The sequence below is a fragment of the Haemorhous mexicanus genome, chromosome 16 (genome assembly GCF_027477595.1).
Source record: "Haemorhous mexicanus isolate bHaeMex1 chromosome 16, bHaeMex1.pri, whole genome shotgun sequence".
Lineage (NCBI taxonomy): Eukaryota > Metazoa > Chordata > Aves > Passeriformes > Fringillidae > Haemorhous > Haemorhous mexicanus.
The window spans coordinates 16,941,256-16,957,785 of NC_082356.1; the positions used below are offsets into that span (position 1 = coordinate 16,941,256).

Sequence of the window (16,530 nt, forward strand, 5' to 3'; positions counted from 1 at the left end):
TGCTTTTATTGAGTTTTTACTGGTTCATACTGGTTTGTGCTGGTCCATACTGGGCCGTACTGGTCCATACTGGTTTATACTGGTTTTATTGAGTTTTTACTGGTTCATACTGGTCCTGACTGGTCTGTGCTGGTCTATACTGGTTTATACTGGTTTGTACTGGTCTATACTGCTCTGTACTGGTCTGTACTGGTCCATACTGTTTTATACTGGTTTTATTGAGTTTTTACTGGTTCATACTGCTCTGTGCTGGTTTGTACTGGTCTATACTGATCTATACTGGTCTGTACTGGTCCGTACTGGTTTATACTGGTCCATACTGGTCCATACTGGTCCATAATGGTCCAGACTGTTTTATACTGGTTTTATTGAGTTTTTACTGGTTCATACTGGTCCGTACTGGTTTGTACTGGTTTGTACTGTTCCGTACTGGTCTATACTGGTCCGTACTGGTCTATACTGGTTTATACTGGTTTTATTGAGTTTTTACTGGTTCATACTGGCCGGTACTGGTCCGTGCTGGTTTGTAGTGGTTTGTACTGGTCTGTACTGGTCCGTACTGGTCTATACTGGTCCATACTCATCCATACTGGTCCATACTGGTCCATACTGGTTTATAGTGATTTATACTGGTCCGTACTGGTCCGTACTGTTTTATACTGGTTTTATTGAGTTTTTACTGGTCCATACTGGTCCAGACTGGTCCATACTGGTCCGTACTGGTTTGTACTGGTCCGTACTGGTCCGTACTGGTCTATACTGGTCCATATTGGGCCATACTGGTCCATACTGTTTTATACTGGTTTTATTGAGTTTTTACTGGTTCATACTGGTCCATACTGGTCCGTACTGGTTTGTACTGGTCCATACTGGTCTATACTGGTCCATACTGGTCTATACTGGTCCGTACTGGTCCGTACTGGTCTATACTGGTCCGTACTGGTCCGTACTGGTCCATACTGGTTTATACTGGTTTTATTGAGTTTTTACTGGTCTATACTGGTCCGTACTGGTCCGTACTGGTCTATACTGGTCCATACTGGTCCGTACTGGTCTCTCCGGCTGTTCCCGGCCCTTCCGGGGGCTCCGGGGGCAGCAGGGGCTCCCCTGGGGGGGAGGGGCGGCCTCAGGGGGGATTTGGGGGGGGGGAACCCCAAAACCTCCCCGGGACCCCCAAAATCCCCAAAACCCCCAAATCCACCCCAAAATCCCCTCGGGACCCCCCAGGGACCCCCAAAACCTCCCCGGGACCCCCCAGGGACCCCCAAAACCTCCCCGGGACCCCCAAAATCCCCAAATCCACCCCAAAATCCCCTCGGGACCCCCTCGGGACCCCCAAAACCTCCCCGGGACCCCCCCAGGGACCCCAAAACCTCCCCGGGACCCCCAAAATCCCCAAATTCCCCAAAATCCCAAAATCCCCCCAAAACCTCCCCGGGACCCCCAAAATTCCCCAAATTCCCCAGGACCCCTCCAAGGACTCCCAAATTTCCAAAATCCCCCCTGAGACCCCCCCCAAATCCCCCAGGGACCCCCAAAACCTCCCTGGGACCCCCAAAATTCCCCAAAATCCACAAATTCCCCCCAAAACCTCCTCGCGACCCCCAAAACTTCCCCAGGACCCCAAAATTCCCCAAATCCACCCCAAAACCTCCCCAGGACCCCCCAAATCCCCCGGGACCCCCAAAATCCCCAAATCCACCCCAAAATTTCATCCCAGGACCCCCCAGGGACCCCCCAAAATCCCCCAATCCCCCAAAAACCTCCCCGGGACCACCAAATTCCCCAAATCCACCCCAAAATCCCTCAGGGACCCCCAAAACCTCCCCGGGACCCCCCCAGGGACTCCCAAAACCTCCCCGGGACCCCCCCAGGGACCCCCAAACCCTCCCGGGACCCCCCAAAATCCCCAAATCCCCCAAATTCCCCCAAAACCCCTCAGGGACCCCCAAATCCCCCCCAAGACCCCCCTCAAAATCCCCCCGGGACCCCCCAAATTCCCCAAATCCATCCCCAAAATCCCCCCCGGGACCCCCCCAGGGACCCCCAAAACCTCGCGGGGACCCCCCAGGGACCCCCAAAATCCCCCCGGGACCCCCAAGTCGTCCCTGGAACCCCCAAATTCCCCAAATCCACCCCAAAATCCCCCCGGGACCCCCAAAACCTCCCCGGAATCCCCAAATTCCCCAAATCCATCCCAAAATCCCCTCGGGACCCCCCCAGGACCCCCCAAATTCCCCAGGACCCCCCAAATCCACCCCAAAATGATCCCAAAACCCCTCAGGGACCCCCAAAATCTCCAAGGACCCCCCCCCAAATTCCACCAGAATCCCCCCAAAACCCACCCAGGACCCCCCGAAATTCCCCAAATCCCCCCCAAATTCCCCAAATCCCCCCAAAATCCCCTGAGACCCCCCCAAAATCCACCAAATTCCCCAAATCCCCCAAAATCCACCCCGGGACCCCCAAATTCCCCCCAAAATTTCCCAAGATCCCCCCCCCAGGACCCCCCAAAACCCCTCAGGACCCCCCAGGGACCCCCAAATCCTCCCCAGGACCCCCCAAATCCCCCCAAAATCCCCTGGACCCTCCAAATCCACCCCAAATTCCCCAAACCCCCCAAAACCCACCCCAAGACCCCCCCAGGACCCCCCTAGGACCCCCCAAAACCCCCCAAAATCCCCTGGGACCCCCCAAATCCACCCCAAATTCCACACGACCCCCCCCCCAAAATCCTTCAGGACCCCCCCAGGACCCTCGGGGGAATTTGGGGGAATTTGGGGGGGCTGGGGAAATTTGGGGGGTCCTGGGGGGAATTTGGGGAATTTTGGGGGGGTCTCGGGAGGGATTTGGGGGATTTGGGGGGGGGGGCTTGGGGAATTTGGGGGATTTTGGGGGGGGTCTCGGGGGGATTTTGGGAAATTTGGGGTGTCCTGGGGGGTCTTTGGGGATTTTGGGGGGTCCTGGGGGGAATTTGGGGGATTTTGGGGGGGGGTCTCGGGAGGGATTTTGGGGGGTCCTGGGGGGGCTTTGGGGTTTTGGGGTCCCTTGAGTCGTTTTTGGGGTGAATTTTGGGAGTTTTGGGGTCCCCCGAGCCGTTTTGGGGGGGATTTTGGGGTCCCCGAGGGGTTTTTAGGGGAATTTGGGGGGATTTGGGGGGATTTGGGGATTTTTGGGGTCACCCGAGCCATTTTTGGGGAAGATTTTGGGATTTTTGGGGTCACCTGAGCCGTTTTGGGGTGGATTTGGGGGATTTTGGGGTCACCGGAGCCATTTTGGGGTGGAGTTTGGGGTCCCCTGAGTGATTTTTGGGGGATTTTTGAGGATTTTGGGTTTTTTGGGGTCACCTGAGGGATCACCTGAGGGGTTTGGGGGATTTGGGGGTTTTTGGGGTGAATTTTGGGGTGAATTTTGGGGATTTTGGGGTCCCACGAGCCGTTTTGGGGGGGATTTTGGGGTCACCTGAGGAGTTTTGGGAGAAATTTTGGGGGATTTTGGGGTTTTTGGGGTCACCTGGGCGGTTTTGGGGTCACCTGAGGGATCACCTGAGGGGGTTTTGGGGAGATTTTGGGAGTTTTGGGGATTTTTGGGGTCACCGGAGCCATTTTTGGGGAAGATTTTGGGATTTTTGGGGTCACCTGAGACGTTTTGGGGTGGATTTGGGGGATTTTGGGGTCACCTGAGCCGTTTTGGGGGGAATTTTGGGGTCCCCTGAGTGGTTTTTGGGGGGATTTTTTTTGATTTTTGGGATTTTGGGGTCACCTGAGGGATCACCTGAGAGGTTTGGGGGAGATTTTGGGGTTTTTGGGGTGAATTTTGGGGTGAATTTTGGGGTTTTTGGGGTCGCCCGAGCCGTTTTTGGGGGGATTTTGGGGTCACCTGAGGAGTTTTGGGAGAAATTTGGGGGATTTTGGGGTCACCTGAGGGATCACCTGAGGGATTTAGGGGAGATTTTGGGGGTTTTGGGGTGAATTTTGGGGTTTTTGGGGTCACCCGAGCCGTTTTTGGGGGGGATTTTGGGGTCACCTGAGGAGTTTTGGGAGAAATTTTGGGGATTTTGGGGTTTTTGGGTCATCTGGGCGGTTTTGGGGTCACCTGAGGGATCACCTGAGGGGGTTTTGGGGGGATTTTGGGGGTTTTGGGATCACCTGAGCCATTTTTGGGGTGGATTTGGGGATTTTGGGGTCACCTGAGCCGTTTGGGGGGGAATTTTGGGGTCCCCTGAGTGGTTTTTGGGGGGATTTTTGAGGATTTTGGGTTTTTTGGGGTCACCTGAGGGATCACCTGAGGGATTTGGGGGAGATTTTGGGGTTTTTCGGGTGAATTTTGGGGTGAATTTTGGGGATTTTGGGGTCCCCCGAGCCGTTTTTGGAGGGATTTTGGGGTCACCTGAGGAGTTTTGGGAGAAATTTGGGGGATTTTGGGGTTTTTGGGGCCACCTGGGCAGTTTTGGGGTCACCTGAGGGGGTTTTGGGGGGATTTTGGGGGTTTTGGGATTTTTGGGGTCACTGGAGCCATTTTTGGGGTGGATTTGGGGCATTTTGGGGATTTTGGGGTCACCCGAGCCATTTTGGGGGAATTTTGGGGATTTTGGGGTTTTTGGGGTCACCTGGGCGGTTTTGGGGGAATTTTGGGGGTTTTGGGGTTTTTGGGGTCACCTGGGCGGTTTTGGGGTGGATTTTGGGATTTTTGGGGTCTCCTGGGCGGGTTTGGGGGAATTTTGGGGGTTTAGGATTTTTGGGGTCACCTGAGCCATTTTTGGGGTGGATTTGGGGCATTTTGGGGTCACCTGAGGGGTTTTTGGGGGGGATTTGGGGATTTTGGGGTCACCTGAGCCGTACCTGGGCGTGGCCGGCCCCAGCGGGGGGGGGCGCCCCGGGCCCACCTGGCGCACCTGGCGCACAGGTAAAGGCCCAGCAGGGCCCCGCAGAGCCCCGCCCCCACCCCCAGCAGCGCCCCCAGCAGCGAGCAGGAGTCGGGCGGGGCTGGACAGGTGAGAGAGAGAGAGAGACAGGTGAGAGACAGGTGAGATACAGGTGGGACAGGTGGGACAGGTGGGACAGGTGGGACAGGTGAGAGACAGGTGAGAGAGAGAGACAGGTGAGATACAGGTGAGAGACAGGTGAGATACAGGTGGGACAGGTGGGACAGGTGGGACAGGTGGGACAGGTGAGAGAGAGAGGTGAGACAGGTGAGATACGGGTGGGACAGGTGGGACAGGTGGGACAGGTGAGATACGGGTGGGACAGGTGGGACAGGTGAGACAGGTGAGATACAGGTGAGATACAGGTGAGACAGGTGAGAGACAGGTGGGACAGGTGAGGGACAGGTGGGACAGATGGGACAGGTGAGAGAGAGAGAGACAGGTGAGAGAGAGAGAGACAGGTGAGATACAGGTGGGACAGGTGAGAGACGGGTGAGACAGGTGGGACAGGTGGGACAGGTGGGACAGGTGGGACAGGTGAGAGAGACAGGTGAGAGACAGGTGAGACAGGTGAGAGAGAGAGACAGGTGAGATACAGGTGGGACAGGTGAGAGACAGGTGAGACAGGTGGGAGAGGTGGGACAGGTGGGACAGGTGGGACAGGTTAGAGAGACAGGTGAGAGACAGGTGAGACAGGTGAGAGACAGGTGAGAGAGAGAGAGAGACAGGTGAGAGACAGGTGGGACAGGTGAGAGACAGGTGAGACAGGTGAGAGACAGGTGAGAGACAGGTGAGACAGGTGAGAGACAGGTGAGAGACAGGTGAGACAGGTGAGACAGGTGAGAGAGAGAGAGACAGGTGAGAGACAGGTGGGACAGGTGAGGGACAGGTGGGACAGGTGAGGGACAGGTGAGAGACAGGTGAGAGAAAGAGAGAGACAGGTGAGGGACAGGTGAGAGAGACAAGATACAGGTGAGACAGGTGAGAGACAGGTGAGAGACAGGTGAGACAGGTGAGACAGGTGAGAGAGAGAGAGACAGGTGAGAGACAGGTGGGACAGGTGAGGGACAGGTGGGACAGGTGAGGGACAGGTGAGAGACAGGTGAGAGAAAGAGAGAGACAGGTGAGGGACAGGTGAGAGAGACAAGATACAGGTGAGACAGGTGAGAGACAGGTGAGAGGTGAGAGAGACACAGGTGAGGGACAGGTAAGGGACAGAGGTGAGACAGGTAAGATACAGACAGGTGAGACACAGGTGAGACATGGACAGGTGAGACAGGTGAGAGAGAGAAACAGGTGAGAGACAGGTGGGACAGGTGAGACATGGACAGGTGGGACAGACACAGGTGGGACAGGTGAGATACAGGTGGGACAGGTGAGATACAGGTGGGACACAGGTGAGACACAGGTGGGACAGGTGAGACATGGACAGGTGGGACAGACACAGGTGAGAGACAGACGGTGAGACAGGTGAGATACAGGTGAGACATGGACAGGTGAGAGGACAGACACAGGTGGGACAGGTGAGATACAGGTGGGACACAGGTGAGACAGGTGGGACAGGTGAGAGAGACAAGTGACACAGGTGAGACACAGGTGTGATAGGTGAGCAAGAGACACAGGTGAGATACAGGTGGGACAGGTGGGACAGGTGGGACAGGTGGGACAGGTGAGAGACAGGTGGGACAGGTGAGAGAGAGAGACAGGTGAGAGACAGGTGAGATACAGGTGGGACAGGTGGGACAGGTGGGACAGGTGAGAGACAGGTGAGAGAGAGAGGTGAGACAGGTGAGATACGGGTGGGACAGGTGGGAGACAGGTGAGAGAGAGAGAGACAGGTGAGAGACAGGTGGGACAGGTGGGATACAGGTGGGACAGGTGGGACAGGTGAGGGACGGGTGGGACAGGTGAGACAGGTGGGACAGGTGAGACAGGTGAGAGACAGGTGAGACAGGTGAGAGACAGGTGGGACAGGTGAGACAGGTGAGGGACAGGTGAGAGACAGGTGGGACAGGTGAGACAGGTGAGAGACAGGTGGGACAGATGGGACAGGTGAGAGAGAGAGAGAGACAGGTGAGACAGGTGAGAGAGAGAGAGACAGGTGAGAGACAGGTGAGAGACAGGTTAGACAGGTGAGACAGGTGAGACAGGTGAGAGACAGGTGAGAGACAGGTTAGACAGGTGAGACAGGTGAGAGACAGGTGAGACAGGTGAGAGAGAGAGAGACAGGTGAGACAGGTGAGAGACAGGTGAGAGACAGGTGAGAGACAGGTGAGAGAAAGAGAGAGACAGGTGAGGGACAGGTGAGAGAGACAAGATACAGGTGAGACAGGTGAGAGACATGTGAGAGGTGAGAGAGACACAGGTGAGGGATGGGTAAGGGACAGAGGTGAGACAGATAAGATACAGACAGGTGAGACACAGGTGAGACATGGACAGGTGAGACAGGTGAGAGAAAGAAACAGGTGAGAGACAGGTGAGACAGGTGAGATATGGACAGGTGGGACAGACACAGGTGGGACAGGTGAGACACAGGTGGGACAGGTGAGACATGGACAGGTGGGACAGACACAGGTGGGACAGGTGAGATACAGGTGGGACACAGGTGAGACACAGGTGGGACAGGTGAGACATGGACAGGTGGGACAGACACAGGTGAGAGACAGATGGTGAGACAGGTGAGATACAGGTGAGACATGGACAGGTGAGAGGACAGACACAGGTGGGACAGGTGAGACATGGACAGGTGAGACACACGTGAGACAGGTGGGACAGGTGAGAGAGACAAGTGACACAGGTGAGACACAGGTGTGATAGGTGAGCAAGAGACACAGGTGAGATACAGGTGGGACAGGTGGGACAGGTGAGAGACAGACAGGTGAGACAGGTGGGACACACGTGGGACAGGTGAGAGAGACACAGGTGAGACTCCGATGAGAGACAGGTGGGACAGGTGAGAGAAGTGAGAGATGGACAGGTGAGACTCAGGTGAGTGAGTAACAGGTGAGACGAGTGAGAGACAGGTGAGAGAGACACAGGTGAGACACAGCAGGACAGATGAGAGACAGGTGAGACACAGACAGGTGAGGGACAGACCAGGTGAGGGGACAGGTGAGAGGGGTGGGACAGGTGGGACACAGGTGAGAGACAGATGAGATACAGGTGAGGGATGGGGGGGGAAGGTGAGGGGACAGGTGAGAGGGGTGGGACAGGTGAGGATGGACAGGTGAGGGACGGGGGCAGAGGTGAGGACAGGTGAGCCCACCTGCCCCACCTGTTCACAGGTGCCTGTCTCACCTGGCGGCTCGGCGCAGGCCACGGCGGCGGCCACACCTGAGGCGCAGGTACCTGGGCGGAGCTGGCGGCACTCGAGCAGCAGCTCCTCGGAGCCCCGGCAGGTGAGCTCGGCCAGGTAAGGCTGGCCCGGCAGGTGCGGCCCCACAGGTGCGCTGAGGGCGGGGCCGCAGCCCAGCTGCCGGCACAGCACCTGCGCCTCGGGCAGCCCCCAGGTGAGGCCGCACACCTGCAGCCAGGTGCGGTTCAGCAGCACCTGCACCTGCCCCGCGCAGGGCCCGGCCCCGCCCCGCAGCCGCACCTGGGGGGGATCCGCACCTGCGGGAGGGGGCGGGGTCAGGCACGGCCGGGGCACCTGAACCCACCTGAGCTCACCTGAACACACCAGAGCTCACCTGAGCTCACCTGAGCACACCTGAGCTCCTCTGAACCCACCTGAGCACACCTGAGCTCACCTGAACACACCTGAGCACACCTAAACTCACCTGGGGGAACCTGAGCTCACCTGGGGGCACCTGAACCCACCTGAGCTCATCTGAACACACCTGAGCACACCTGTGCACACCTGGGCACCTCACCCCATCTATGTTACCTGAGCACACCTGGGCACACCTGAGCGCCCCATGGCTCACCTGGGGGCACCTGAGCTCACCTGAGGCCTCAATGCTCACCTGAGCCTCACCTGTGTTAACTGAGAACACCTGAGCTCACCTGTGTTACCTGAACACACCTGATCCCATCTGACCCCACATGACCCTCACCTGTTCTCACCTGTTCTCACCTGTCCCCTCATCTGGCCCTCACTTGTCCCCACCCCGTGCTCATCTAAACCCTCACCTGTCCCCCCACCTGTCCCACCTGTCCCTAGCTGCCCCCCTGAGCTCACCTGAGCACACCTGTCCCCACTGAGCTCCCCTGAACCCACCTGAACCCACCTGTGCCTCACTGGTGCTCACCTGAGCCCACCTGAGCTCACCTGTCCCCACCCATCCCCTCACCTGTCCCCGTGCTCGCCTGAGCCTCACCTGTCCCCACTGTTCTCACCTGAGCACACCTGGCCTCACCTGAGCCCCACCCGTCCCCTCACCTGTCCCACCTGTCCCCCCTATCCCTGCTCACCTGAGCAGACGGCCCCGGCGTCCTCACCGTGCCCGCAGTTGTGCTCTCCCCAGGTGTGCAGGGCGCACCTGGCCAAGGTGAGCTCCTCACCTGTGCAGTGCGTCCCGTCCAGCCAGATCGGCCCCGCCCCCTGCCCGAAGTAGGCGTGGCCAGGTGCGGCCAGGGCGGAGCCGCAGCCCAGGGAGCGGCAGATCACCTTGGGGGGGAGGGGACAGGTGAAGGAGGGGGACAGGTGTGCCCAGGTGTGCCCAGGTGTGCCCAGATGTGCCACAGGTATCCCCACGTGTGTCCCCAGGTGTGCCCAGGTGTGTTTGTGGCTATGCCCAGGTATGTCTCAGGTGTGCCCAGGTGTGCCCAGGTGTGCCCTGGTATCCCCAGGTGTCTCAAGTGTGCCCAGGTGTGTCCCAGGTGTGCCCCAGGTGTGCCCAGGTGTGTCACAGGAATCCCCACGTGTGTCCCAGGTGTGCCCAGGTGTGCCCAGGTAAGCCCAGGTAAGCCCAGGTGTGTCTGTGGCTATGCCCAGGTATGTCTCAGGTGTGCCCAGGTATCCCCAGGTGTGTCCCAACCTGTCCCCACCTGTCCCAGGTGTGTCCCGGGCTCACCTGTGCCTCCGCCATGTCCCAGGTGTGACCCCATCCCCAGGTGTGTCCCCAGGTGTGTCCTGGCTCACCTGTGCATCCACCATGTCCCAGGTGTGTCCCAGGTGTGTCCCCATTCCCAGGTGTGTCCCCACCTGTCCCAGGTGTGTCCCGGGCTCACCTGTGCCTCTGCCATGTCCCAGGTGTTTCCCCAGGAGTGTCCCAGGTGTGTCCCCCTCCCCAGGTGTGTCCCCACCTGTCCCAGGTGTGTCCCCATCCCCAGGTGTGTCCCCACCTGTCCCAGGTGTGTCCCGGGCTCACCTGTGCGTCCGCCATGTCCCAGGTGTCATCGCAGACCGAGCCCCACCTGCGCAGGTGCAGCACCTCCACCCTGCCCATGCACCTGGAGGAGCCGTTCACCAACCGCACCTGCGGGCACAGCGCGGGCACCTGGCACACCTGGCACACCTGGCACACCTGGCACACCTGGCACACCTGGCACACCTGGCGCACCTGGCACACCTGGCACACCTGGTGCACCTGGGTATACCTGGCACACCTGGGCCACCCAAGGGCACCTGGGCACACCTGGCACACCTGGTGCACCTGGGTATACCTGGCACACCTGGGCCACCCAAGGGCACCTGGGGGCACCTGCAGGCACACCTGGGCACACCTGGGCACACCTGGGCACACCTGGGCCTTACCTGCAACAGCTCCCGGGCGCCCACCTGAGGCTCCACCTGGGCATCCACCTGTGAGTGCACCTGGGGCTGCACCTGGGGCTGCACCTGTGCATTCACCTGGGGCTGCACCTGTGCATTCACCTGGGGCTGCACCTGTGCATTCACCTGCAGCAGGGGATCAGCACCTGGGGGGGGAGGGAAGAGGGGAGTGGCACACCTGAGCACACCTGTCCACACCTGAGCACACCTGTCCATACCTGAGCACACCTGATCACACCTGTCCACACCTGAGCACACCTGTCCATACCTGAGCACACCTGATCACACCTGTCCACACCTGAGCACACCTGTCCATACCTGAGCACACCTGAGCACACCTGTGCACACCTGAGCACACCTGTCCATACCTGAGCACACCTGAGCACACCTGCTCATGCTCACCTGTGCAGCACATGCCTACACACCTGTGCAAACCTGCCCAATCTCACCTGTCCCTGTCTCACCTGTCCAGTCTCACCTGTCCAGTCTCACCTGTTCATGTCTCACCTGTCCAGTCTCACATGCCCAGTCTCACCTGTCCCTGTCTCACCTGCACAGCCCACATCTGCGCACACCTGTCCATACCTGCACACACTTGTCCATGTTCACCTGTGCACGCACACCTGTCCAGCCTCACCTGTCCAGTCACACCTGAACACACCTGTCCACTCTCTCCTGTCCACATCTCACCTGTGCAATGCACACCTGAGCACACCTGTCCATGCTCACCTGTGCACTGCACACCTGTCCACACCTGCAAACACCTGTCCAGTCCACCTGTCCTTGCTCACCTGCACAGTGCACACCTGAGCACACCTGAGCACACCTGTCCATATCTCACCTGCACAGTGCACACCTGAGCACACCTGAGCACACCTGAGCACACCTGTCCATATCTCACCTGCACAGCGCACACCTGAGCACACCTGAGCACACCTGAGCACACCTGAGCACACCTGTGCATATCTCACCTGCGCAGTGCACACCTGAGCACACCTGAGCACACCTGAGCTCACCTATCCACTCTCACCTGTCCATATCTCACCTGCACAGTGCACACCTGAGCACACCTGAGCTCACCTATCCACTCTCACCTGTCCATATCTCACCTGCACAGTGCACACCTGAGCACACCTGAGCACACCTGAGCACACCTGTCCATATCTCACCTGCACAGCGCACACCTGAGCACACCTGAGCACACCTGAGCACACCTGTCCATATCTCACCTGCACAGCGCACACCTGAGCACACCTGAGCACACCTGAGCACACCTGTCCATATCTCACCTGCGCAGCACACACCTGAGCACACCTGAGCACACCTGTCCATATCTCACCTGCGCAGCACACACCTGAGCACACCTGAGCACACCTGTCCATATCTCACCTGTCCATATCTCACCTGCGCAGCGCACACCTGCGTCCTCCCCGTGGTGGCAGTTGTTCTCCCCCCAGGTGCGGGCGGGGCAGCGCCCGAGCTCCACCTCCGACCCCCGGCAGGTGACGTCATCGAGCCAGATGGGGCCCTCACCTGGCCCGAACTCACCTGAGCCCGGCAGCGCCGCCAGGGCGGGGCCGCAGCGCACCTGGCGGCAGGTGACCCGCGCGGCCGCCAGGTCCCAGGTGTCGTCGCAGACCGTGCCCCACCTGCCCGCGTGGAACACCTCGACGCGCCCCGCGCACCTGTGCGGGCCCCCGGCCAGGCGCACCTGGCCCTCCTGGGGCTCACCTGGGCACCGAGGGACGGGGAGAGCAGGTGAGTGCTCAGAGGGGACAGGTGAGCTCACCTGGGCACCCAGCGGGGCTCACCTGGGCACCCAGTGGGGCTCACCTGGGTGCTCAATGGGGACAGGTGAGCTCACCTGGGCACCCAGCGGGGATCACCTGGGCACCCAATGGGGGCAGGTGAGCTCACCTGGTCATGCCAAGAGCTCACCTGGGCACCCAATTGGGCTCACCTGCGCACCAGGAGCTCACCTGGGCACTCCAGGGACTCACCTGGGCACCCAATGGCAACAGGTGAGCTCACCTGGGTGTGCCAGGCTCACCTGGAGGCACCAGGGGCTCACCTGGGCACCCATGGGGACAGGTGAGCTCACCTGGGGGTGTCAGGTTCTCACCTGAGGGATCCGGGGTCGCACCTGGGGGCACACCTGGAACACAGAACAGGGACAGGTGAGCTCACCTGGGCCGGCCCCAGCCGGGTGCACCTCGGGCTCACCTGGGCCACAGCACAGGGACAGGTGAGCTCACCTGGGCACTCAGTTGGGCTCACCTGGGCACCAAGGACTCACCTGAGGGTTCCGGGGTGACACCTGAGAGCAGCAGGGCCTCACCTGGGGGCACACCTGGAACACGGGACACGGACAGGTGAGCTCACCTGGGCGGGGACTGGGGGGTGAGGGAGGGGCTGGGGGCACCTGGGGGGGGCTCAGGTGGAGGAGGGACACCTGAGCAGATGCTAATGCAGCACCTGGGCAGGTGTTGGGGCCTCACCTGTGCAGGTGTGGCCATGGGGCCTGTCCAGGTGCTGAGCTCCGCCCCCCCACAGGTGTGCATGCACAGGTGTGCCCAGGTGTGCCCAGGTGTGCCCAGGTGTGTTACCTGCACACAGCTGTGGCTGTCCCTGCTCACCTGCGCTCACCTGTCCATACCTGAGCACACCTGTCCATGGCTCACCTGTCCATACCTGCTCTCACCTGGAATCACCTGTGCACACCTGAGCACACCTGTCCCGGGTCACGTGTTCTCACCTGTCCGTACCTGAGCACACCTGTGCACACCTGTCCATGGCTCACCTGTCCATACCTGAGCACACCTGTCCATGGCTCACCTGTCCATACCTGAGCACACCTGGACTCACCTGTGCACACCTGAGCACACCTGTCCATGGCTCACCTGTCCATACCTGAGCACACCTGTCCATGGCTCACCTGTCCATACCTGCTCTCACCTGGACTCACCTGTGCACACCTAAGCACACCTGTCCCGGGTCACGCGTTCTCACCTGTCCGTACCTGAGCACACCTGTGCACACCTGTCCATGCTCACCTGCGCACCTGTCCATTCCTGAGAACACCTGTCTGCACTCGCCTGTGCACACCTGCCCATGCTCACCTGTGCTCACCCATCCATACCTGTGCTCACCTGCTCAGACTCACCTGTGCTCACCTGTGCTCACCTGTTCAGACTCACCTGTCCATGCTCACCTGTCCATGCTCACCTGTGCTCACCCTTACAGACTCACCTGTGCTCACCCTTACAGACTCACCTGTGCTCACCTGTTCAGACTCACCTGTTCAGACTCACCTGCCCATGCTCACCTGCCCATGCTCACCTCTGCTCACCTGTGCTCACCTGTTCAGACTCACCTGTCCATGCTCACCTGCCCCAGCTCACCTGTGATCACCTGTTCAGACTCAACTGTGCTCGCCTGTCAGACTCACCTGTGCACACCTGTCAGGCTCACCTGTGCTCACCCTTACAGACTCACCTGTGCTCACCTGTCAGGCTCACCTGTGCTCACCTGTGCTCACCTCTTCAGACTCACCTGTCCATGCTCACCTGTCCATGCTCACCTGTGCTCACCCTTACAGACTCACCTGTGCTCACCTGTGCTCACCTGTGCACACCTGTGCTCACCTGTCAGACTCACCTGCAGTCAGCACACCTGTGGGAAACAAAGGACAGGTGAGGGACAGGTGAGGTGGGGAAAGGGACAGGTGAGCCCAGGTTAGCCCAGGTGAGCATGGACAGGTGAGCCCAGGTGAGGGGATTTGAGAATGGAGAAAGGGAGGGAAAAGGGGAAAATTGGGGGGAAGAGGAGAAGAAAATTTGGGAAAAAATTGGGGAAAGTTGGGGAAAAAAGGGAGGAAAATTGGAGAAAAATTTGGGGGAAAATTGGGAAAAAATGGGGAAAATGGGGAAAAATTTGGGGAAAATTTTGGGGGAAAATTTGGGGAAAATGGGGAAAAGGAGGAGAAAAATGGGGAAAATTGGGGGGAAATTGGGGAAAAAAGGGGAAAGAGGAGAGGAAAATTTGGGAAAAAATTGGGGGAAAAATGAGGAAAAAATGGGGGGAAAATGGGAGGAAAATTGGAGAAAAATTTGGGGGAAAATTGAGGAAAGAGGAGCAGAAAATTTGGGAAAAAATTGTGGGAAATCGGGAAAAAATGGGGAAAAATGGGGGGAAATCGGGGGAAAGGATGAGAAAAATGGGGAAAATCGGGAAAATTGGGGGGGAAAGGGAGGAAAATTGGGGGAAAATTGGGGGAAAAAGGGAGGAAAATTGGGGGGAACTGAGGAAAAAATTGGGGGAAATTGGGAAAAGGAGAAAATTGGGGGAAAATCGGGAAAATTGGGGGGAAGTTGGAAAATTGGGGAAAGAGGAGAAGAAAATTTGGGAAAAAATTGGGGGAAATTGGGAAAAGGAGGAGAAAATTGGGGAGAATCAGGAAAATTGGGGGGAAAATGGGGGAAAATTGGGAAAGAAGCGAAGAAAATTTGGGAAAAATTGGGGGGAAATTGGGAAAAAATGGGGAAGATGGGTAAAAATGGAGGGAAAATTGGGGAAAATTGGGGGGAAATTGAGGAAAATGGGGAAAAATTGGGGGAAAATTGGGAAAATTGGGGGGAAAATTGGGGGAAAATTGGCGAAAGAGGAGAAGAAAATTTGGGAAAATTTGGGGGAAATTGGGGGAAAATTTGGGAAAAATGGAGAACAAATGGAGGGAAAATGGGGAAAAGGAGGAGAAAAATGCGGAAAATTGGGAAAATGGGAAAAAATTGGGGGAACTTGGGAAAAATGGGGAAAAATGGGGAAAATTGGGGAAAAATTGGGGGAAAATTGGGGGGAAATGGGGAAAATTGGGGAAAAATTGGGGGAAAATGGGGAAAATTTGAGAAAAATTGAGGAAAATTGGAAAAAATCGGGAAAATTTGGGGGAAAAAAGGGGGAACTGGGGAGGGGGAGGGGAATTCCGGGAATTGGGGAATTCTGGGAATTTGGGAATTCCGGGAATTGGGGCCGAAGGTCGCGCGGGGGCCCCAAAATCGCGGAATTTGCCCCCAAAAAATCGATCGGGGCCCGAGGGCGGGGGAGGGGCGGAACTGGCGGGAAAAAATGGGCGGGAAACGGGAAATTCCCGGAATTTGGGAAGGGGGGGGAGGGGAATGAGGGGGGTAAAAAAAAAAGGGAATTTTGGGGAGAAAATTCCTGAATTTTTGGGGATAAAATCCCTGAATTTTGGCCCCAAATTCTGAATTTTTTTGGGACCAAAATCCCCGAATTTTGGCGGGAAATCCCCGAATTTCGCTCCCAAATTCCTGAAATTTTGGGGGGAGAAAATCTCCCAAATTTGGGATGAAATTCCTGAATTTGATGGGATACAATTCCCAATTTATTTGGGATAAAAATCCCTAAAGTTTTGGGGATAAAATAAAGGATTTTTTTGGCCCCAGATCCGGAATTTATTTGGGATAAAATTTCCCAATTTTGGGATAAAATTCCCCAATTTTGGGGGATAAAATCCCAAATTTTGGGATAAAAATCCCGAATTTTTGGGGATCAACCCCCCCCAATTTTGGGCTAACCCCCCCCCGATGACGTCACTCACCGCCCAGGTGCAGCAGCCCCAGGATGCCCCAGGTGAGCGCACCTGGAGCCGTCATGGCCGCAGGTGAGGCCGGGAGAGCGCCCCTCCCCCACAGCGGGACCCCTCCCCCACACCGGGACCCCTCCGCTCCCCCCGGTGACTCCTCCTCATGTAGCCCCACCCCCCACAGCTGACCCCTCCTCCTCCCCATTTGACCCCGCCCTCTTTCACCCACGTGATGCCTCCTCCCCCTCCCACCCCTTGACCTCGCCCCTCCCCCTCCAGGTGACCCCG

General features: G+C 57.8%; 1 protein-coding gene across 9 annotated transcripts; it reads right to left on the reverse strand.

The window, feature by feature from the left end:
• Positions 1-959: 959 nt before the first annotated feature.
• On the reverse strand, positions 960-16,352 carry LOC132334725 (scavenger receptor cysteine-rich domain-containing group B protein-like). 9 transcript variants are annotated; one of them, XM_059860819.1, is made up of 12 exons: positions 16,258-16,352; positions 14,298-14,312; positions 12,937-12,990; positions 12,763-12,795; positions 12,045-12,371; positions 10,719-10,786; positions 10,623-10,682; positions 10,237-10,344; positions 9,338-9,533; positions 8,222-8,536; positions 4,842-4,985; positions 960-1,107 (listed from the first exon to the last, which is right to left on the reverse strand). In XM_059860819.1, the coding sequence occupies exons 1-12, from the start codon at positions 16,310-16,312 to the stop codon at positions 1,025-1,027; spliced, it is 1,458 nt and encodes a 485-aa protein (XP_059716802.1). In that variant the 5' UTR covers positions 16,313-16,352; the 3' UTR covers positions 960-1,024. The 9 variants fall into 9 exon arrangements, with proteins under 9 accessions (XP_059716802.1, XP_059716801.1, XP_059716799.1 ...); XM_059860818.1 differs by having other exon boundaries at positions 12,030-12,371; XM_059860816.1 differs by having other exon boundaries at positions 10,623-10,786.
• Between the last annotated feature and the right edge of the window lie 178 nt (positions 16,353-16,530).